This window comes from Megalobrama amblycephala, linkage group LG16 (genome assembly GCF_018812025.1).
Source record: "Megalobrama amblycephala isolate DHTTF-2021 linkage group LG16, ASM1881202v1, whole genome shotgun sequence".
NCBI lineage: Eukaryota > Metazoa > Chordata > Actinopteri > Cypriniformes > Xenocyprididae > Megalobrama > Megalobrama amblycephala.
Window position 1 is genome coordinate 26,203,993 of NC_063059.1, and position 17,712 is coordinate 26,221,704.

The window sequence follows — 17,712 nt, forward strand, 5'->3', positions numbered from 1 at the left end:
TAAAGTCATGCAGGTTTGGAACAACATGAAGGTGAGTAAATGATCACAGAATTTCTATTTTCTAGTGAACTATCCCTTTAATGGATACTGGATGATGAAATGCAAAGAAATAGCTAACAGTGCTCTTTATAGCTATTTTTTACTCTATTACATCATATTCTCCAAATTAGAGAGTAGAAATTGAGTCTGAGGTGCACTCACAGGACACTCTGGCTGTGACTGACAGCAGTCAGCTCTGGCACCACTGTTCAATTCCATGGTCCAACTCTGAGTCCCAGGCACTGGCCTCTCCAGATTCTCCTCCTCTTCATCATCATCAATGTAAATCACTCCTCTTTCAAGACATCTTCGCTTGCTGCTCTGTGTAAAGAAAAAAACTGAGTGTGATGACAAGGCTCAACAAGCCATACGTTAATGTCATAGCAATAGAAGCTATTGGCAGCAGTACCTTTTGCTCTGTGCCTGGTGTACGAATGCGCTTCCTGTCAATCTTAAAATCATCATCTTGTTCTCCATTGGAGAGAGAGGCTTGAAGTTTCTCAGAGAGACGGGAAGACAAAGTCGACTTTCTAGGCTGGTCACTTTGGACTGCTGAAACAAAGATGCATACTTTATGAGAAAATGGATTACACTTAAGTAATGTATCACAGTGATTTCTAAACAGTGCTAAATCTACTTCTAAAGTCCTTCTAAAGTATTTTGCTTTTTTGGATATATCTTTAATTTAGTGTGTAATATATAGCTGTTTGTAAATGTAAAGGGTCTGCAAAGTTTCAGAGATTAAAGTGCATGATAAATGGAGTTATTGAGTAGGGTCTTGGAAAGGAGGGGTTTAAAGTAGAGATGCACTGGTCGACTGGGCATAAATCGGAACTTGACGGTTTTTGCTTCAAATGCACAATTGTTTTTTCATTTTATTTTGGCAGATCTCTATTCCGGACATGCACACAAACTGCATTGCAATCAATTGGATGAACAGACTCGCCAGCAGATACTGAAAAAGGCACAACAAGCTTACTATGCTTGAAATACTGGAAAAAAAATATAAATATTGAATTTAGGGCAGGGATTTATATTATTTGTATATCTGAAGGGAACTGATTGTTCTCAGAGAAGTTTCGATGGCATTTTCTTTTCCTCTTGTCTCCATATAATGCCTATTAAAATAGTGTTTATGAGCACAGCAGCGGTAATCAAGGAAACGAAACGGCTACTGTTCCATAAGCACCACCTACTGTCAGAGCTGAGTGAATTTGCATTTTCATTCAGATCTGCCATTTTTGTTTTGTGCAGATGCGTCTTATGTAGCATAATTTCACAAATCTAAAGTCAGAACATTCTGTTTTTGTTTTAAATCGTGATATAATACAATCTTTTTTAAATCAAAAACAACTGCCAATGCTACAGCTGTGTGTAGCATCTTTGTTTGGATCATGATTGAAATGCAGTGGTTGCCTCTAATTTTAAAAAGCTAGAGATATTGTTGTCATTTAAGGTCAGCTTGACCAGTTAAAGAGCAAAAAAACAACAAATAAAATTTGCTTAAAGGGATAGTTCACCCAAAAATGAAAATTTGATGTTTATCTGCTTACCCCCAGTGCATCCAAGATGTAGGTGTCTTTGTTTCTTCAGTAGATTACAATTGATGATTTTTAACTCCAACCGCTGCCGTCTGTCAGTGGTATAATGGTATAAGTTTGTAAGTGATATAATTGATATATAGTGGTATAAAGTTTAATTTGGATTTGTCTGTCGTGTTTTATTTACTCTTATAGTCCAAGTTCCCGCTGACTTGCATTATACCACTGACAGGCGGCAGCGGTTGCAGTTAAAAATCATCATTTGTGTTCTACTGAAGAAACAAAGACACCTACATCTTGGATGCTCTGGGGGTAAGTAGATAAACATCAAATTTTCATTTTTGGGTGAACTATCCCTTTAAAGGGGGAAAAAAAAAAAATAATAATCATCAACCGGTATCGGAATCTGCCAATTTGCCTGTAAAAAAAAAAAAAAAATCAGAATCTGCCATGAAAAATCATGATTGGTGCATCCCTAGTTTAAAGAGATCATTTCAGACACTGTGAGAAAAAGAGGTGATGTTGCAGTGTATATTATGATAAAGTTTTTTTTGACCTTGGATTAGTATTCATTTTGTTAGTGAAAATTCCAGGAATATGATGAGACGACACCAACGTCATTAAACGATAACTGTGACTTTATCAACATGCAATATCTGCGAGCAAACCGTCTGATCTGATGGACTGTAATAAATCCAAACATGGATTGTGGTTGATAAGTTAACTTACGCAAACTCTTTGACAACAGAAAGTAATTTTTGTTGTTGTTTTAATAGAAAAACATTAACATGATTTGGAATTAATATTAAGAATTTTACTGTTGTAGCTTTTGAGAGAAGTTTCTTGTTTTATCAGTTTTCACAAAGTAATGAATGTTAATTTATATGATAAATATAATTATTTAGGAAACTAGATGAGGTAAAATAAACAATGCATATGCGTTGATGTTCTCTTGATTTGTGCAATGTGAAAGTGCAGTAATTCTGTTGAAATTCAAAAATACATTTTTCAAATGACAACAATCGTTGTAGTTATAATTTTGATTAAAATAATCGGGATTATCAATTTAACCATTATGCAGCATGACGAAAATATGATTACGTTTTCTTTGACTAAAACTACACTAAAATGCACAGATGTTTAGTTGACTAAAAAAAACAGGATACACAAATAAATACGACAAAAACTAAGAAGTACGACCTCAATAGCAGAAATGTTGGAACATTCTGTAAAATGTAATAAAATCAAGGAATCTATGATTTGTTAATTCCATTTGAACTTTATTTGACTGACAAAAGTACAAAGAAAAAATCCCAATGGTTTCACTGGCCAAATTAATTGATGGGTGCAACACACTCCAAAAAAGTTGAGTCAAAGGCAAAATAAAAATGAAAAGATTAAAGAATATCGAAGTTAAGCCGTTTTGAAACAGTCCACAATTAGCAGGTGAATTGGTAATAGGCAAGAGTATTTTGTTTGGGTTTAAAGGTCCCGTTCTTCGTGATCCCATGTTTCAAACTTTAGTTAGTGTGTAATGTTGTTGTTAGAGTATAAATAAAATCTGTAAAATTTTAAAGCTCAAAGTTCAATGCCAAGCGAGATATTTTATTTAACAGAAGTCGCCTACATCGAACGGCCAGTTTGGACTACATCCCTCTACTTCCTTCTTTAATGACGTCACTAAAACGGTTTTTTGACTAACCTCCGCCCACAGGAATACACAAGAGTTGCGTTTGTAGAGTGTGTTTGTCACCATGTCGTCGAAACGCTGTTATTTTCATCCCGCAGTCCAATCACCGGGTCTGATTCTGGCTCAAATTGATAGGGTAAAATTAAAGACATGTTTACAATAACACTGAGCGCGTGCATCTCCACGTTATGGTAAGAGGCGTGACCTTTCCGGGCAAGATGCGCTAAACTGCTGTCGAATCACAACACAGGAACCGCTGGCACAATCAGAACTCGTTACGTATTTCTGAAGGAGGGACTTCATAGAACAAGGAAGTCATCAGCCCGTTTTTATGACAGTGGAAACAGCGGTATACAGATAAGTAAATTATGTGAAAAATACTGTGTTTTTTTACACGCGAAACATGAACACATGTTATATTGCACACTATAAACACAATCAAAGCTTCAAAAAACCACGAAAAACGGGACCTTTAAAAGGAGCATCTCAGTCTTTGCAAGCAAAGATGGGTCACCACTTTGTGCCAAATTTCATGAGAGAATTGTCAAACAATTTAAAATCTTTCTCAATGCAAGACTGTAAAGTACTTAGGTCTTTCCCCATCTACCATACATAATATTGTGAAACAATTCAGGGAATCCAGAGAAATCTCAGTCTGTGTATGAGGGTAAGGCAGAAAAGTATTGTAGGAGACCCACAAAACAAAATGAAGGGCCTTTAAAATAGCATAATGGACTTTAAAAAATACAGTAAGTAATGAGTTTGTAGAATCATCTAAATGTTATGAGATGTCTTTCTATTGCATTGTATTTGCTTGCTACACACAAAAAAATAACATAAAGCTAAACCACCATATGAGCTGATTCCCAAAACAAATGACTCCTTTGAGCCAGTTATTTTAATATATTGTTCAAAAGGCTTACACACTCACAACTGAGTTATTGGTTAGAATCAGCATAAATTACGCACTGAATCCATCACATGGTTAGGGAATTAACCTGACTTACGGCACCGTACAAAATGTTTCAGAAAATGCTCACCTCCTTTTGACAGAGAGGTTGTAGCTTCAGCAGAAGTACCTTCACCGGCAAGATCCACCAGAGGTGGTTTAGATGCTGTGCTGTTGAAAGTGGGATGTGCATTTCGGCTATGGCACACACATTGACATGGAGTAACCACTTCTGGTTTCTTAAAGTCAGCCGAACTGGTGCCTGCATCCGGCTGTTCCTTACCTTAACAAGTGACAAAATTAACAAAATAAGGCATGAATAACACCTTATTAACATCCTTAATTAACATTGTATAAGGCATGAATAATAAATGAGGCATCATAAATGCATTGTTTTTTAGAGAAACAGAGTTAACAAGAGTTTATCATCACATACGTCATACATACAGGGTTCCTACATATTTTTCATTTCAAAATCCCATACATTTCCAGACTTAAATTTCCAAATCTATCTGTACATTTTTCAGACCATATTTAACATAAATTGTTCATACAGCATTATCTTCAGCATTATATTTGGTGTATAGTACAGTCATCTGTAAATATTTTTCATTTTCTCTTTTTTTCCATTGGTTTTCTTGAAGTGATAACATGCGCTTACATGACGAACCTAAAAACGGTTTATAACTTGCATATATTCACCTCTGACACATCGGTTTGATACGATAAATGTGGATTGACGTCACACAATCAACAAACAGTAAAGTGCAGCCTGATTTACATGATTGTTTGATCCATTATCTGATGCTCTCTATACCTTAGTCAGTGTAGATTCCAGAACCAGAAAAGTTAAAAACATTACAACTCATTGTAATGTTTCATTACTCAATTTTAACTCATTGTAAACATTTCTAGACATACCAAACTGTGCTTTCTGCCATGCAAGGGCCGAACAAAGCAAAGCAAGACTCTTCCCACTGCCAGTAGGACTCTCCAATAGACAGTGCTGCCCATGATTAAGTCCACGAATGATCTAAGAGATAAAAAAATAAAAAAAACATGAAAATTACAGACATATCAATGAAAAGTAAAGACAGACTATTTTAAAAGCTTTGTATGCAGATGTTACAATGATACTGATGATAAAGGATTATGCTCATTGACTGTAAAACACATGAACAAATCTGTCAGTAGGCTCAAGACAACAGATCTTACTGAATTCATCATGGCCAGCTGAGAGGGATAAGCTTTGCAGGGGAAGTTTATTTTCACCCCTCCTATGGTGTAGTCGACTGGAGCCGCAGCCATTGTGTGTGTCTCTGTGTCCAGAGGAGGTCAACGTCTGAGGACACAAACATCAGAGCTTCATGAGACTGGAAAACTGTCTTCAGTTGACATGTTGACAGCTCAGCTCCACCTATCAAACTGTATTGTGGGTACGTTAAACACTAAATTTACACCGAATTTGCCTAACATTATCTATCTTAATTAACGTTACACGAGTATTATTTGAACTGACACTTGACCTAAATGATAATATATGTAATATAACACATTATTCTATCGACTACAAAAGAATAAACGAGTGTTTTATTATAACATATACTACAGAACTGTCTGCGTAGCAAGATAGTTTCTCATATTTGCTATTACCGCATAAAAATAACACAGGTGACAGTTAGGCTACTTGGTTTACCTCAGGAGTAATGTAAATGAGAGGAATAGCAGATAGATTACTCCGAAACGAAAAAATACATTTTTGACCGGTTAAAAATGGCTGTGTAAACAAAATGAGGCACGAAAACGAAAATCCCGCGCTGCAGCACCCAAAACAAGACGTCCTTCCACACTACGTCGTCAACGTGACGTCTGCAGTCAAAATAAAAGACACTGTCCTTAACTTTACTTTACTTTATTTTTTTCTTAATAAATAATGTCACATATTTCCCAGTTTTTTACATATTTTTATATCTTAAATGTTGGGAGAATTAAATTATTCGGAAGTTTCTTCTGAACAGCTGAAAAAAAGGAAAGTTTTAAAACTCATATAGATTACTCATGCGATTTATGTTATAATAGCATGAAAAAAGATTTTCATTATTTTTTCTGTTGTAAATATGCACAGAGGATACGAATTGACATAGAACATTTAAAAAAAGGGGAAACCACGCACAGTTTTACACTTTGTTGGAAGTGATACTAAGGGGTTATCAAATAAAATGAAACTGACTCTCTCCAAACCTTATTCTTTTTCAAAATAAAAGTAATTCTAATTCTATGTCCACCTAAAAAAAAATAAAGTAACCTAAAGGGAGAAAAACATTTCAGTTAAATTTTAAGGAAGATTCGCATGTTTATTGCACTTAAAACTAACCGAACTTTGCTTGCGTGACGATAAGTATATCTGGATTAATCATTTATGAAAGTTATGCATAACCTGATAGCCTATTGCTGAGTCCAACAACATTCAAATCAACCAATCAGATTTGGGGGGACAAGTTTACAGATTATTTCAATTTTATGCTTAAAATCATGAATTGGTGCTTCTACATCAGTGTCATTCATCTATCATTTCCCTCTGATTTTTGGGATAACTTATGGGTAGGGTTAGGTTTAGGGGTAGGAATAGGGTTAAGACTAAATTTTCAGACTAGAATGTTGTTCCAGGATCAACAAAATATGTTAAACCAGGAACACATCTAACTCAGCAATATCAGGACGTGCTGAAAGTTATTCGTCAGGTGGCACTGAGATACACATACAGGTGAGAGGATACTACTTTGAGAAAGTTTATCCAGGTACCACAGAGTTTGAGATATAACAAACTTATCTCATTTTTATTAAAACACTGATTATGTAGTAGCCTACTGGGGCAAGAAAAAGTACAGAACTGGAGAAGAATCTTTTCTTACAAAGAAAGAATTTTGAATCAATCTTTTTGACATGTTTTCATGTTGGGGTTCATTCTTCGTCATTCATATTTCTCACAATATGTTTCCCTTGCCCATCAGTTAACTTGGTTAGGCATCATTAAATGCAAAATAATAATGCCTCAATTTTATTGTAAACATTTACAGATCTAGCTTTATTTCAATAAATGAACAAATAAGATTTTCAGCAATACGGTGTCACCAAAGGAGTCGCCATTTTTGTTTTTCTAGGGTTGCCAACTCATAGTAGATGTTGGTGACTCTTATAAAAAAACACACACACACACACACACACACACACAAAAACCACTATCACTTATTTCTTTTGAATAAATAATAAGAAATAAAAAAAAAAAAAACCTGTGGGCCATAGTTAAACTCAAAGAAGGTGAAATATGGCAAATGGACCTTCAGGGTGAAGCCCAAGTTGGTTTGCCCGATGTATAAAATGTTTGACAGTGTAGATCTAAAACTAAAATTGCGGAATTATTATCTGAGGACAGATGGAATCAGGGAAAACAAAGTCTTGTAAAACAGTGTTATTCAACAGGAGTCTGGATGGCACCAACTAGTTAATAAGGATGAGGCAGGATTATTCTGAGGCGTCATGCACAATCTATGATTATGGTGATCCCAAGATGCTTGGTGATGTAATTGCACCTTGAAAATGTGCCCGTAATCCCAGGATTAGCATTATTAACATGCTCAGAGTGCCGTAAACCTCATTTCCATATCACTCAGCATTTCAGATGTGATATTTCTGCAGGTTTGGTGTTCAGAAATGCTCAGAGAAAATGAGAGGTTTAATTTTCAAGACTTATTTTGTGCATGTTTGACAGTATGCAGCTACCCATGACTCCAGTGCTCCAAACTAAAGCAAAACAATAGCATGTTGGGCCGGGGTGATATTACATTGAAAAGCAGCATAGTGCAAATCCCAACAGATAAAACAATGACATTCACTAGAATCTCTAGACCTAACACCTGCCACAACCTTCACTTTGAGCTTGAGATGTAATAAGTTCCTACACCAGATATAATGTAATTGATATAATAAATATCACACTCAGACTCATTTGTATTTGCAGGTGTGTATTTGAGAGAAGAAGGTGATGGGCATCTAGTGATTCTGTCTTCACCCCAGCTGGACCAGTAGGACCTCATGACCTACATTCATAGCCAGCTGTCAGCCCAACAATATCACCTACATCCTCTGCCAGCAGGTACATGACTAAAGGTTCCACAAGCTGATGTTGTGGTATCACCTAAGATGCATATAATAATCTTGCACATCATTTGCTTTATTTGTTAACATCCATCAGAGCAGTGTAGTTGTGCAACTTGTGTTGATGTCAAAGGCAACTGTGTCTGTCTCTAGATTGCATTTGCAAGTGTGTGTGTGAATGTGAGCTTGCATTTTAGCTCTGCGGTAAGAAATGATCTGCGGTGTTCGTTAAAGCCTGTTCACTGTTTTTGCTATGGCATATTTATTTATTTATTTTTTCCACTAGTGATTTTAAAAGGATAACCGTGAAAAAGCTGCTTAGTTTATTCAGAGTTAGTGACAAAACCAATGGAGCAGAAATAGATTATACCTTCGAATTGTATCTTTGGATAATTTGTATTCTTATATTTGCCTTCATAATGGAATAACAAAGAAACTGTTCATTTATCACATATTCAACCCTTCTCATGAACGTAAAAAAATAAATAATCTCATGTCGTTTTTTTCATATTTTCATATTTTTGAGCATTTGCCAGACACTTTTATTCAAAGCAACTTACATTGAATTCAAAGAATAAGTTTTATTAGTTCTAGCATTCCCTGAGAAATAAACCCTTGACCTTGATGCTGCTTGGACCATGCTCTTTTGTTTGAGCTACAAGAATGCTTTATTTTCTTTGAAGTCACTTATCGATTACAGCTAAGCCTCAAACATAATTGTTCCCAGCGAGATGGTTCATGAAGCAGGTCATATAGAGTAAGTCACATTGGATAAAGGCATCTGCTAAATGCATAAATGCAAATGCATTAACTTAAATTCGGCATGAAACAGTTGCGACTTCACTATTGTAATGTATATTCATGTGAAATGGCTTTTCGAACAAGAAAAAATGTAGAGTGGGACTTGATTTTGTCCTTCTGGAACTGATTGGATCATTGGATTATATGATATCCACTAGGAAAACCCACATAATTCACTGTTGTAGAAAAAACACTTTCTTTCATCCAGGACCCTGTTTAAATGTACATATAGTTTTGCCTCAAATACAATTTATATCCCACTGCTAACTGGTGCTTCTTATTGCACTATGCACAATACATAGTCAATCTCTCCCACTTCTATATATAATATACACTGTAAACCTGTAGTTGGCAGAACTCAAAAAATTTGAGGCAATCAGTTGCCTCAAAATGTTTAAGTTAAGAAATTCAAAGTTTAAGTAAGCAGAACTGACAGCTTTTTTTTTTGTACACATACATTTTAATTGTTCTTAACTTAAAATGTTTGAGTACACTAATTCATACATTTATCTTAAAATTTTCATGTAACCTCAATGTAAACATTTTATTAGTGTAAACTTAGCTACAACAAGCTAATTCAGAAAAAGCTAACTTGCTAATTTGCTAACATGTTATAACACTTAATTTTAGCATTTACTCTCCCTTTCGAGTCCCATGGGCAAAGCATGCTGAAAAACCCAGCCTAGAGTTCAGTTAAATTTAAGATTGTCTAAATGAAAAGAAATAAGTTCATAAAACTCAAAGCAATGAAACAGTTCACTTGACTTAAAAGATATCTGTTCTGTGAACTTGAAAAAGAAAAGTTCTAAATACTCGTAAAAGTTATTTTGACTGAAATAATTTGTTTAATTAAAGTTTGTCCTACTCAAACCAATTAATTATTTTGAGCGTTGGGGTTTACAGTGACTACAATTCAAAATATAGTAAAAAATATTAATATTGCAAAATAGTATTACAATTTAAAATATCTGCTTTCTATTTTAATATGTTTTAAAATGTTATTTATTCCTTTGATGGCAAAGGTTTTTTTTTTTGTTTAATCAGTTTTCATTAAACTTATTATTTTTGTGGAAACGTGATAGGCCTACATGTTTTTTTCAGGATTATTTGATGAAGAGAATGTTGAAACATTATAAGTGACATTATAAGTGTCTTTACTGTCACTTTTGATCCATTTAATGTTGAATAAACATATTAATTATTAATGACCCCAAACTTTTGAATGGTACTATGCAGATACAGGTACACAAAGCTGCAAAGGTGTCTGTCTTGTGCAATTGCTGTGAAATCTCTCTCTTTGACCACAGGATGGCAGTATGATGTCAGGACTAGTCCTAGAGCTTCTTTGTTCTCTTGCCAACACATGTTGTGCTGTTTTTCTATAATTACTAAGAACAGAAAAAATGTATCCTCGGGTTAAAATAAATAGCCTTTCACAGTTAATTTAATTGACTTTTTGCACATAACCGAGGTAATTCTGTCTCTGCCTCCGTCACAAACAAGAATAACAGTGCAAATGGTTGCCGAACAGACGTCTACACTGTCAGTGAGTTTGTCAGACAAACTGCAGTTTTGTGGCCTAAATGTGGCACTTATTTTATCACAATGATATCGTTTTGCAAATAAATGTATTTCCTAGAGAAATAGGAAGTAGGTAGTTGGCACTCATGCACACACAGTTTCCTGCGACCCAGTCAGGCTGTTAAGAATGGCATATTCGAGCTGTACAGCAAGGCTTTCTCCGCTTGCTCGCTCACTCTCTCTGAATATCCTCATCTAGTGTCACTACAGCGGCATGGTGTAAATTGAGGTCACAGTCACGCTTTGTTTTGTATGCTGCTCAGACTAACTTCTTAATCATCTGCCCCCCCTCACACACACACATACATTCACAGCCATCTCGTGGCAGTGTGTCTATCTGAGGCGCTGCTTTTGGTGACAGCGAGTGCTGTGTCCCTGCCGGCCCAGGGCAGGTACCCCATGCTGACGTGTTTAATTGTGTGCGTTTCCTGTCCACTATGACAAGTATGCGTTCACAATGTGCCAAGAGAACAAGGGCAGACTCGCCAACATGTGCCACTATGTTCACATAAATAGGTGGTCAGAAAGAACTGGGCACAACTGACCATACCAAAGGAATGGCTTGTGTCATACAGTTATTTGTGGAAAATGTCCAATTAAATATGCTTCAGCTTGATATGTAACATTTTTCCAGTCGTTCTTTTTCCAGTCCTGAGCGCCTGAGCCAGACTCTCAGATCTGTTTGGATGGGAGAAAGTTGTTGATAAGGTTTTTGTTGTTGATAAAAGTTAATTTGATTAGTTTCACATTTTTATGGGTCCAGATGCATAAAAATAGCCATTATGTTAAAACTGTGTCTTTTGTTCAGGATTTGTTCACTTCAGAATTAAAATTTCCTGACAATTTACTCACCCCATGTCATCCAAAATGTTTATGACCTTTCCAATGTGATTACGTAATGTGTGGCCCATCGCAGAGCTAGTCCAAGACGAGCATTTGTGGTTGAAAAGTATATATATATATATATATATATATATATATATATATATATATACTATATTGCCAAAAGTTTTGGGACGCCTGCCTTTACGTGCACATGAACTTTAAAGACATCCCATTCTTAATCCGTAGGGTTTAATATGGAGTTGGCCCACCCTTTGCAGCTATAACAGCCTCAACTCTTCTAGGAAGTCTTTCCACAAGGTTTAGGAGTGTGTTTATGGGAATTTTTGACCATTCTTCTAGAAGCGCATTTGTGAGGTCAGGCAATGATGTTGGACAAGAAGGCCTGGCTCGCAGTCTCCGCTCTAATTCATCCCAAAGGTGTTCTATCGGGTTGAGGTCAGGACTCTGTGCAGCCAGTCAAGTTCCTTCACATCAGACTCACTCATCCATGTCTTTATGGACCTTGCTTTGTGCACTGGTGTGCAGTCATGTTGGAACAGGAAGGGGCCATACCCAAACTGTTCCCACAATGTTGGGAGCATGAAATTGTCCAAAATGTCTTTGTATGTTGAAGCATTAAGAGTTCCTTTCACTGGAACTAAGGGGCCAAGCCCAACCCCTGAAAAACAACCCCACACCATAACCGCCCTCCACCAAACTTTACACTTGGCACAATGCAGTCAGGCAAGTACCGTTCTCCTGACAACCGCCACACCTAGACTCATTCATCGGATTTCCAGACAGAGAAGCGTGATTCATCACTCCAGAGAACACGTCTCCACTGCTCTAGAGTCCAGTGGCGGCGTGCTTTACACCACTGCATCCAACACTTTGCATTGCACTTGGTGATGTAAGGCTTGGATGAAGCTGCTCAGCCATGGAAACCCATTCCATGAAGCTCTCAACGCACTGTTCTTGAGCTCATCTGAAGGCCGCACAAAGTTTGGAGGACTGTAGCAATTGACTCTGCAGAACGTTGTCGACTTCTGCGCACTGTGCGTCTCAGCATGCGCTGATTTTACGTGGCCTACCACTTCGTGGCTGAGTTGCTATTATTCCCAATTGCTTCCACTTTGTTGATTTTATACACCTGTGGCCATGGAAGTGATTGGAACACCTGAATTCAATGATTTGGAGGGGTGTCCCAATACTTTTGGCAATATAGTGTATATATATATATATATTTAGAAAATGACCTATCGTTTCGCTAGATAAGACCCTTATTCCTCGGCTGGGATCATGTAGAGCCCTTTGAAGCTGCATTTAAACTGCAATTTGGACCTTCAACCCGTTGTATCCTGGTGAAGTCCACTATATGGAGAAAAATCCTGGAATGTTTTCCACAAAAACCTTAAGTTCTTTTCAACTGAAGAAAGAAAGACATACACATCTTGGATGACATGGGGGTGAGTAAATTATCAGGAAATTTTCATTCAGAAGTGAACTAATCCTTTAAGAACTAGTTTGCCCAACTAGCAGATAGCCAAGGGATAATCTGTCCTATAATATTACAGTCTTAATTTTCAGATTAAAAGTAGTCCAGTCTAACTTTTTATGTAAATGACTTTAAAAGATATGATCAGTCTTGAAGAAAAGCTTAGATGACTAAAGGTGTAAGCAGGTTATGCTGCTTGTTAACATCACACCTTACTGTTCCAGGTCCAAACATTTTGTTCAAATCAGACGCCAAAAGCAAAAAACAAACTGTGGTATTATACACTCATGGTGTGCTGTAAAACCATCAAAAATCATGATCCTAACCTTTATCTCCATACCGAAATCTCAGATGGCCAGACAGCGATTCGTCTTTTATGAATCTTTAAAATATTGGTGTCCTGAATGCCGTGAGGCCAGAGACTGTAGTGTAAACCATGAGTTTTTAAAAGCTTATCTTAAATGTGTGATATAAATAAACAGTGCTCATAAACAGCTGTTGAGATTCTCAATGGAAAGGCTTGGACCCAAAAAACAGTATTCCTAAAATCATGATTTAACAGGCAGATTGTCTTAGACTTATAATGACACCTAGTGGTGTGGATGCAGCAACTCACTACATGTAAAAGAAAAGAATCTATATTAATTTTGGCTACCGATATAACTGAAGTATTCATCTCATGATTCTAAATCATTTTAAACACATATACACTACAAAAGTGTGGGATCAGTAAGATTTAAAGAAAACATTCAGCAAGGATGCATTTAAATTGATCAAAAGTGACAGTAAAGACTTTTAAATTGTTACAAAAAATGTATTTCAAATTAATGATGTTCTTTTAAATTTTCTATTCATCAAAAATAATGTGTAATCATGGTTTCCATAAAAATAAGCAGCACAACTGTTTTCAACATTGATACTAATTAGAAATGTTTCTTGAGCACAAACATCAGCATATTAGAATGACCAAAAGAAAGGCTTGAGTCATACAGTTATTTGTGGAAAATGTCAAATTAAATATGCTTTGGCTCAATTTGTAACATCATATAATCTGTTGATCTTTTTCCAGTCCTAAGCACCTGAGCCAGAGTCTCGGATCTGTTTGGATGAGGACTTCTGTAGATGAGAGAAAGTTGGGTTGTGTTTGGGTTCCTCTCCTCTCATCTGCTCTCCTCTCCTTCTGTCTGAGATGGTAAATAAGGTTGGGTGTGTGAGAATCTCATTACCAGGACACAAAGCGGCATTTCCTCTGAGGATTGAGTGAGCGAGTGAAGGAGGGAGGAAGGGAGGGGGCGAGCGGAGCGAACGGCCAGGCTCAATCACGACCACGCTGATGGGGAGGGAGAAGGAGGCAGCTGGGTTCCCGCTCAGGCCTTCAATTTCCTCCACAGTCCAGCCACTCAAGTGTGTAATTACTATGGGGTGTCATGAAGGTGCGATTCCTTCTCCTTGTAACACTCAACCCCCTTCTTGCCTGCACCCCCCAACGGCTCTCAGCTCCCCACGTCCCCTGCATTCACCCCCAGTAACACCCCCATCTCATTTCTGCCCCAGGTGAGGGCACTAGATCCAAATATGTCAGGTGCTATAGACATCCCAAAGCACACCCTCTCCGTATGTCATAGCCGCATGGTCCCCTCCAGCTTGTTAGCAGTCCACTTTCACTTACACTTTGTTTATTTGTCACAATTTGCCAGTTTTCTGTGTGGCTGTTTGTGCTTACAAGATGTCTAAACTTTGCATCAAGCGATAAGTGATTTACCATCTTCAGGTTGAATGGCTGCCCTTGAGTTGTGCTGCTCTTGATCAGAGCTTGTCGATACTAATTCGGTTTCATTTTTCCATAGTCAATATTTTATTTATTTTTTTATTATCATTTTATTTTTAGTATATAATATAAATTCATTTGATTAGTTTTAAACAAATATTAGCTAGCAATAGCTGATTTGACTATTGTCTGGAACTTATGACAGCGATTTGCGTCTCAATGTGTGTAAAATAAAACAATGTAAAAAAAAAAAAAAAAAATCTTCATCCTATGTGATAAATCAGTTTAAACACGTACACTACCATTCAAAAGTTTGGAAACATTACTATTTTTAATGTTCTCTTATGCTCATCAAGCCTGCATTTATTTGATAAAAAAACAGTAATATTGTGAAATATTATTTCAATTTATGAAATACTTTAAAATATATTTTTTTCAGTAATGCAAAGCTGAATTTTCAGCATCATTACTCCAGTCTTTTGTGTCACATGATCCTTCAGAAATCATTCTATTATGCTGATTTGATACTCAGTTATCAATGTTGGAAACGGTTGTGTTGCTTATTATTTTTTGGAAACTGTGATACTTTTTTCAGGATTCATTGATGAATAAATAGTCAAAAAGAACAGCATTTATTCAAAATTGAAATATTTTCTAACAATATAAATCTTTACTATCACTTTTTATCAATTTAACACATCCTTGCTAAAAAAAAGTATTAATTTCCTTCAAAAAAAAAAAAGAAAAACGAAAAAATACTGACCCCAAACTTTTGAACAGTAGTGTAACTTTTTATTCATCAAAGAATCCTGAGAAAAAGTATCACGTTATACAAAAAAATATTAAGCAGCACAACATTTGTAATAAATCAGCATATTAGAATGATTTCTGAAGGATCATGTGACAAGACTGGATTTAATGATGCTGAAAATTCAGCTTTGATCACAGAAATAAATTATATTTTAAAGTATAGTATAATAGAAAACCATTATTTTAAATTGTAATAATATTTTACAATATTACTGTTTTTTTCTGTATTTTTGATCAAATGAGTAGAAGAGACTTTTTTCGAAAACAGTAAAAATAGTAATGTTTCCAAACTTTTGAATAGTAGTGTATACAGTACCGTTCAAACGTTTGGGGGCAGTACGATTTTTACCTGAAAGTAAAATCTTTTACATTGTTATAATTTTTTTTTTAAATAATTGCTGTTCTTTTTTTCACTTTCTATTCATGAAAAAATCCTGAAACAATGTATCATGGTTTTCACTAAAATATTAAGCAGTACAGACGTTTTCAACATTGATAATAGTAAGAAATGTTTCTTAAGCACCCAATCAGCATAGTAGACTGAAGGCTGGAGTAATGGCTGTTGAAAATTCAGTTTTGCCACCAGGGAAATAAATTTTAAAATATAGAAAACAGTTATAGTACAGATAATTTTGTGTGTGTGTGTGTGTGTGTGTGTGTGTGTGTGTGTGTGTGTGTGTGTGTGTGTGTGTGTGCGCATGCACGTTTTTGTGACATATCAGGACACAAATTTGTATAATGACATAGATATTACAAGGAGAGGGTGACTTATGAGGACATTACCCAATGTCCCCATTTTTCAAAAGGCTTATAAATCATACAAAATTATTATTATTTTTTTTTTTTGAGAAAGTAAAAATGTGCACAGTTTTCTGTGATGGGTAGGTTTAGGGGTAGGGGTAGTGTAGGGGGATAGAAAATATGGTTTGTACAGTATAAAAACCATCCCCACAATTCACAAAAACAAATGTGTGTGTGTGTGTGTGTTTATATGTAAATAATAAGCTTTTTATTAAGGAAAAAATGTATCTTTAATTATTATTACTGGTTTTGTCTGCGGGGGAAATTAAATGATACCATGTAATACAAAACAAGATGATTGGACTGATACAAACTGTCCATTTTGGAATGTCCTTCTGTGATCACCAGGTATTTCCCACAAGTCCTCTGACCCACCACACTTGCTCTCCAAAATCATGCCAGGTTGACATGCTCAGGCAGGCATACAAACACACAGTGTCTCAATGCAGCCTCTCCAGCATGAGGCAGCAGACTGGCACCGGTGTGCATGAGTGTGTGTGTGTGCATGTGTGTGTGTGAGAGAGAGAAAAAGCTTGTTTGAGTTTCTTTGTGCATTGCGGCTGGCTCTGGTGCTTTGAAGCTGCTCAATGACCGCACAAGGCCGTGTCTCAGTGGGAGGCGGTGAGCGATGCACGCTTGTCATTTGTATACAGCTGTTTCTTTCATCTGGTCCTCCTCCCTCTCTCTTGTAGCCCCCCCACCCCAACATGTGCCATCCTATTTTCCCAAGTCTCCACCTAGCCGCCTGCCCTTTTGCAACTGCAGCGGCATTTACTGACAAAGACCAGAGTGATCATCAGTTTACTGATAAAACACGCTAAACACATAAACACGGCTATAAACACAAACTCTGCTCCCTGGCTGCCTTGTACCCAGCATGCAACGCATGGACAGATATGGGGTTTGAGGTGGGGGTTGTTTGAGGAGCTTTCTCACTATCAGCCCCAAATGCTCTGGCCCAACTCTCAGTGAGAAACAGGATGCAGGTGCTCTGTAGCTGGTGTCAATTGCTGCTAATTGGTGCAGCAGTGCATAAATAGTAAATAAGAGGACCGTGTTGTGTCTGGGTGTTTTTGTGCAGCAGCGTGTTAAAGTTTCAGTTAGGGTGTCCGTTTGAAGTCGATGCAATGTTTGCACAATTTTTGGCACTGATTGTATATTGACTCATAGCCATACCTGCCGTTGCCTTGGTGCTTTTAGCCATTTTTGTCACGTTTAAGGACAATTACTATAGATACTTGAGAGATAACAGGGATA

The 17,712-nt window shown here is 36.6% G+C and overlaps 1 protein-coding gene and 1 long non-coding RNA gene across 10 annotated transcripts in view; one reads left to right on the top strand and one right to left on the bottom strand.

Annotated features, from left to right (window-relative positions):
* brip1 (BRCA1 interacting helicase 1) overlaps positions 1–6,101 on the bottom strand; it is a 68,615-nt gene extending 62,514 nt beyond the window's left edge. For 3 of the 8 annotated variants that reach the window (XR_007180320.1, XM_048160437.1, XM_048160436.1), the window contains exons 1-6: positions 5,916–6,100; positions 5,435–5,561; positions 5,141–5,252; positions 4,311–4,502; positions 449–591; positions 202–360 (exon numbers count right to left, since the gene is read on the bottom strand). Coding sequence is in view for 7 of the 8 variants with exons in the window: in XM_048160437.1 (XP_048016394.1) it covers positions 202–360; positions 449–591; positions 4,311–4,502; positions 5,141–5,252; positions 5,435–5,527 (699 nt within the window). In the remaining variant the exon portion in view is untranslated. Of the gene's footprint in view, positions 1–201; positions 361–448; positions 592–4,310; positions 4,503–5,140; positions 5,253–5,434; positions 5,562–5,915 lie in introns of all 8 variants that reach the window. The other 5 variants (XM_048160443.1, XM_048160440.1, XM_048160441.1 and 2 more) reach the window with 3 other exon arrangements.
* Positions 6,102–6,824: 723 nt separating this feature from the next.
* Positions 6,825–17,712, top strand: part of LOC125249719 — a 37,124-nt gene continuing 26,236 nt past the window's right edge. Inside the window, exons 1-3 of one of the 2 annotated variants that reach the window (XR_007180614.1) lie at positions 6,825–6,983; positions 8,238–8,372; positions 14,146–14,975. This is a non-coding gene — a long non-coding RNA (uncharacterized LOC125249719). Of the gene's footprint in view, positions 6,984–8,237; positions 8,373–14,145; positions 14,976–17,712 lie in introns of those variants that run through there. The other variant, XR_007180612.1, reaches the window with a different exon arrangement.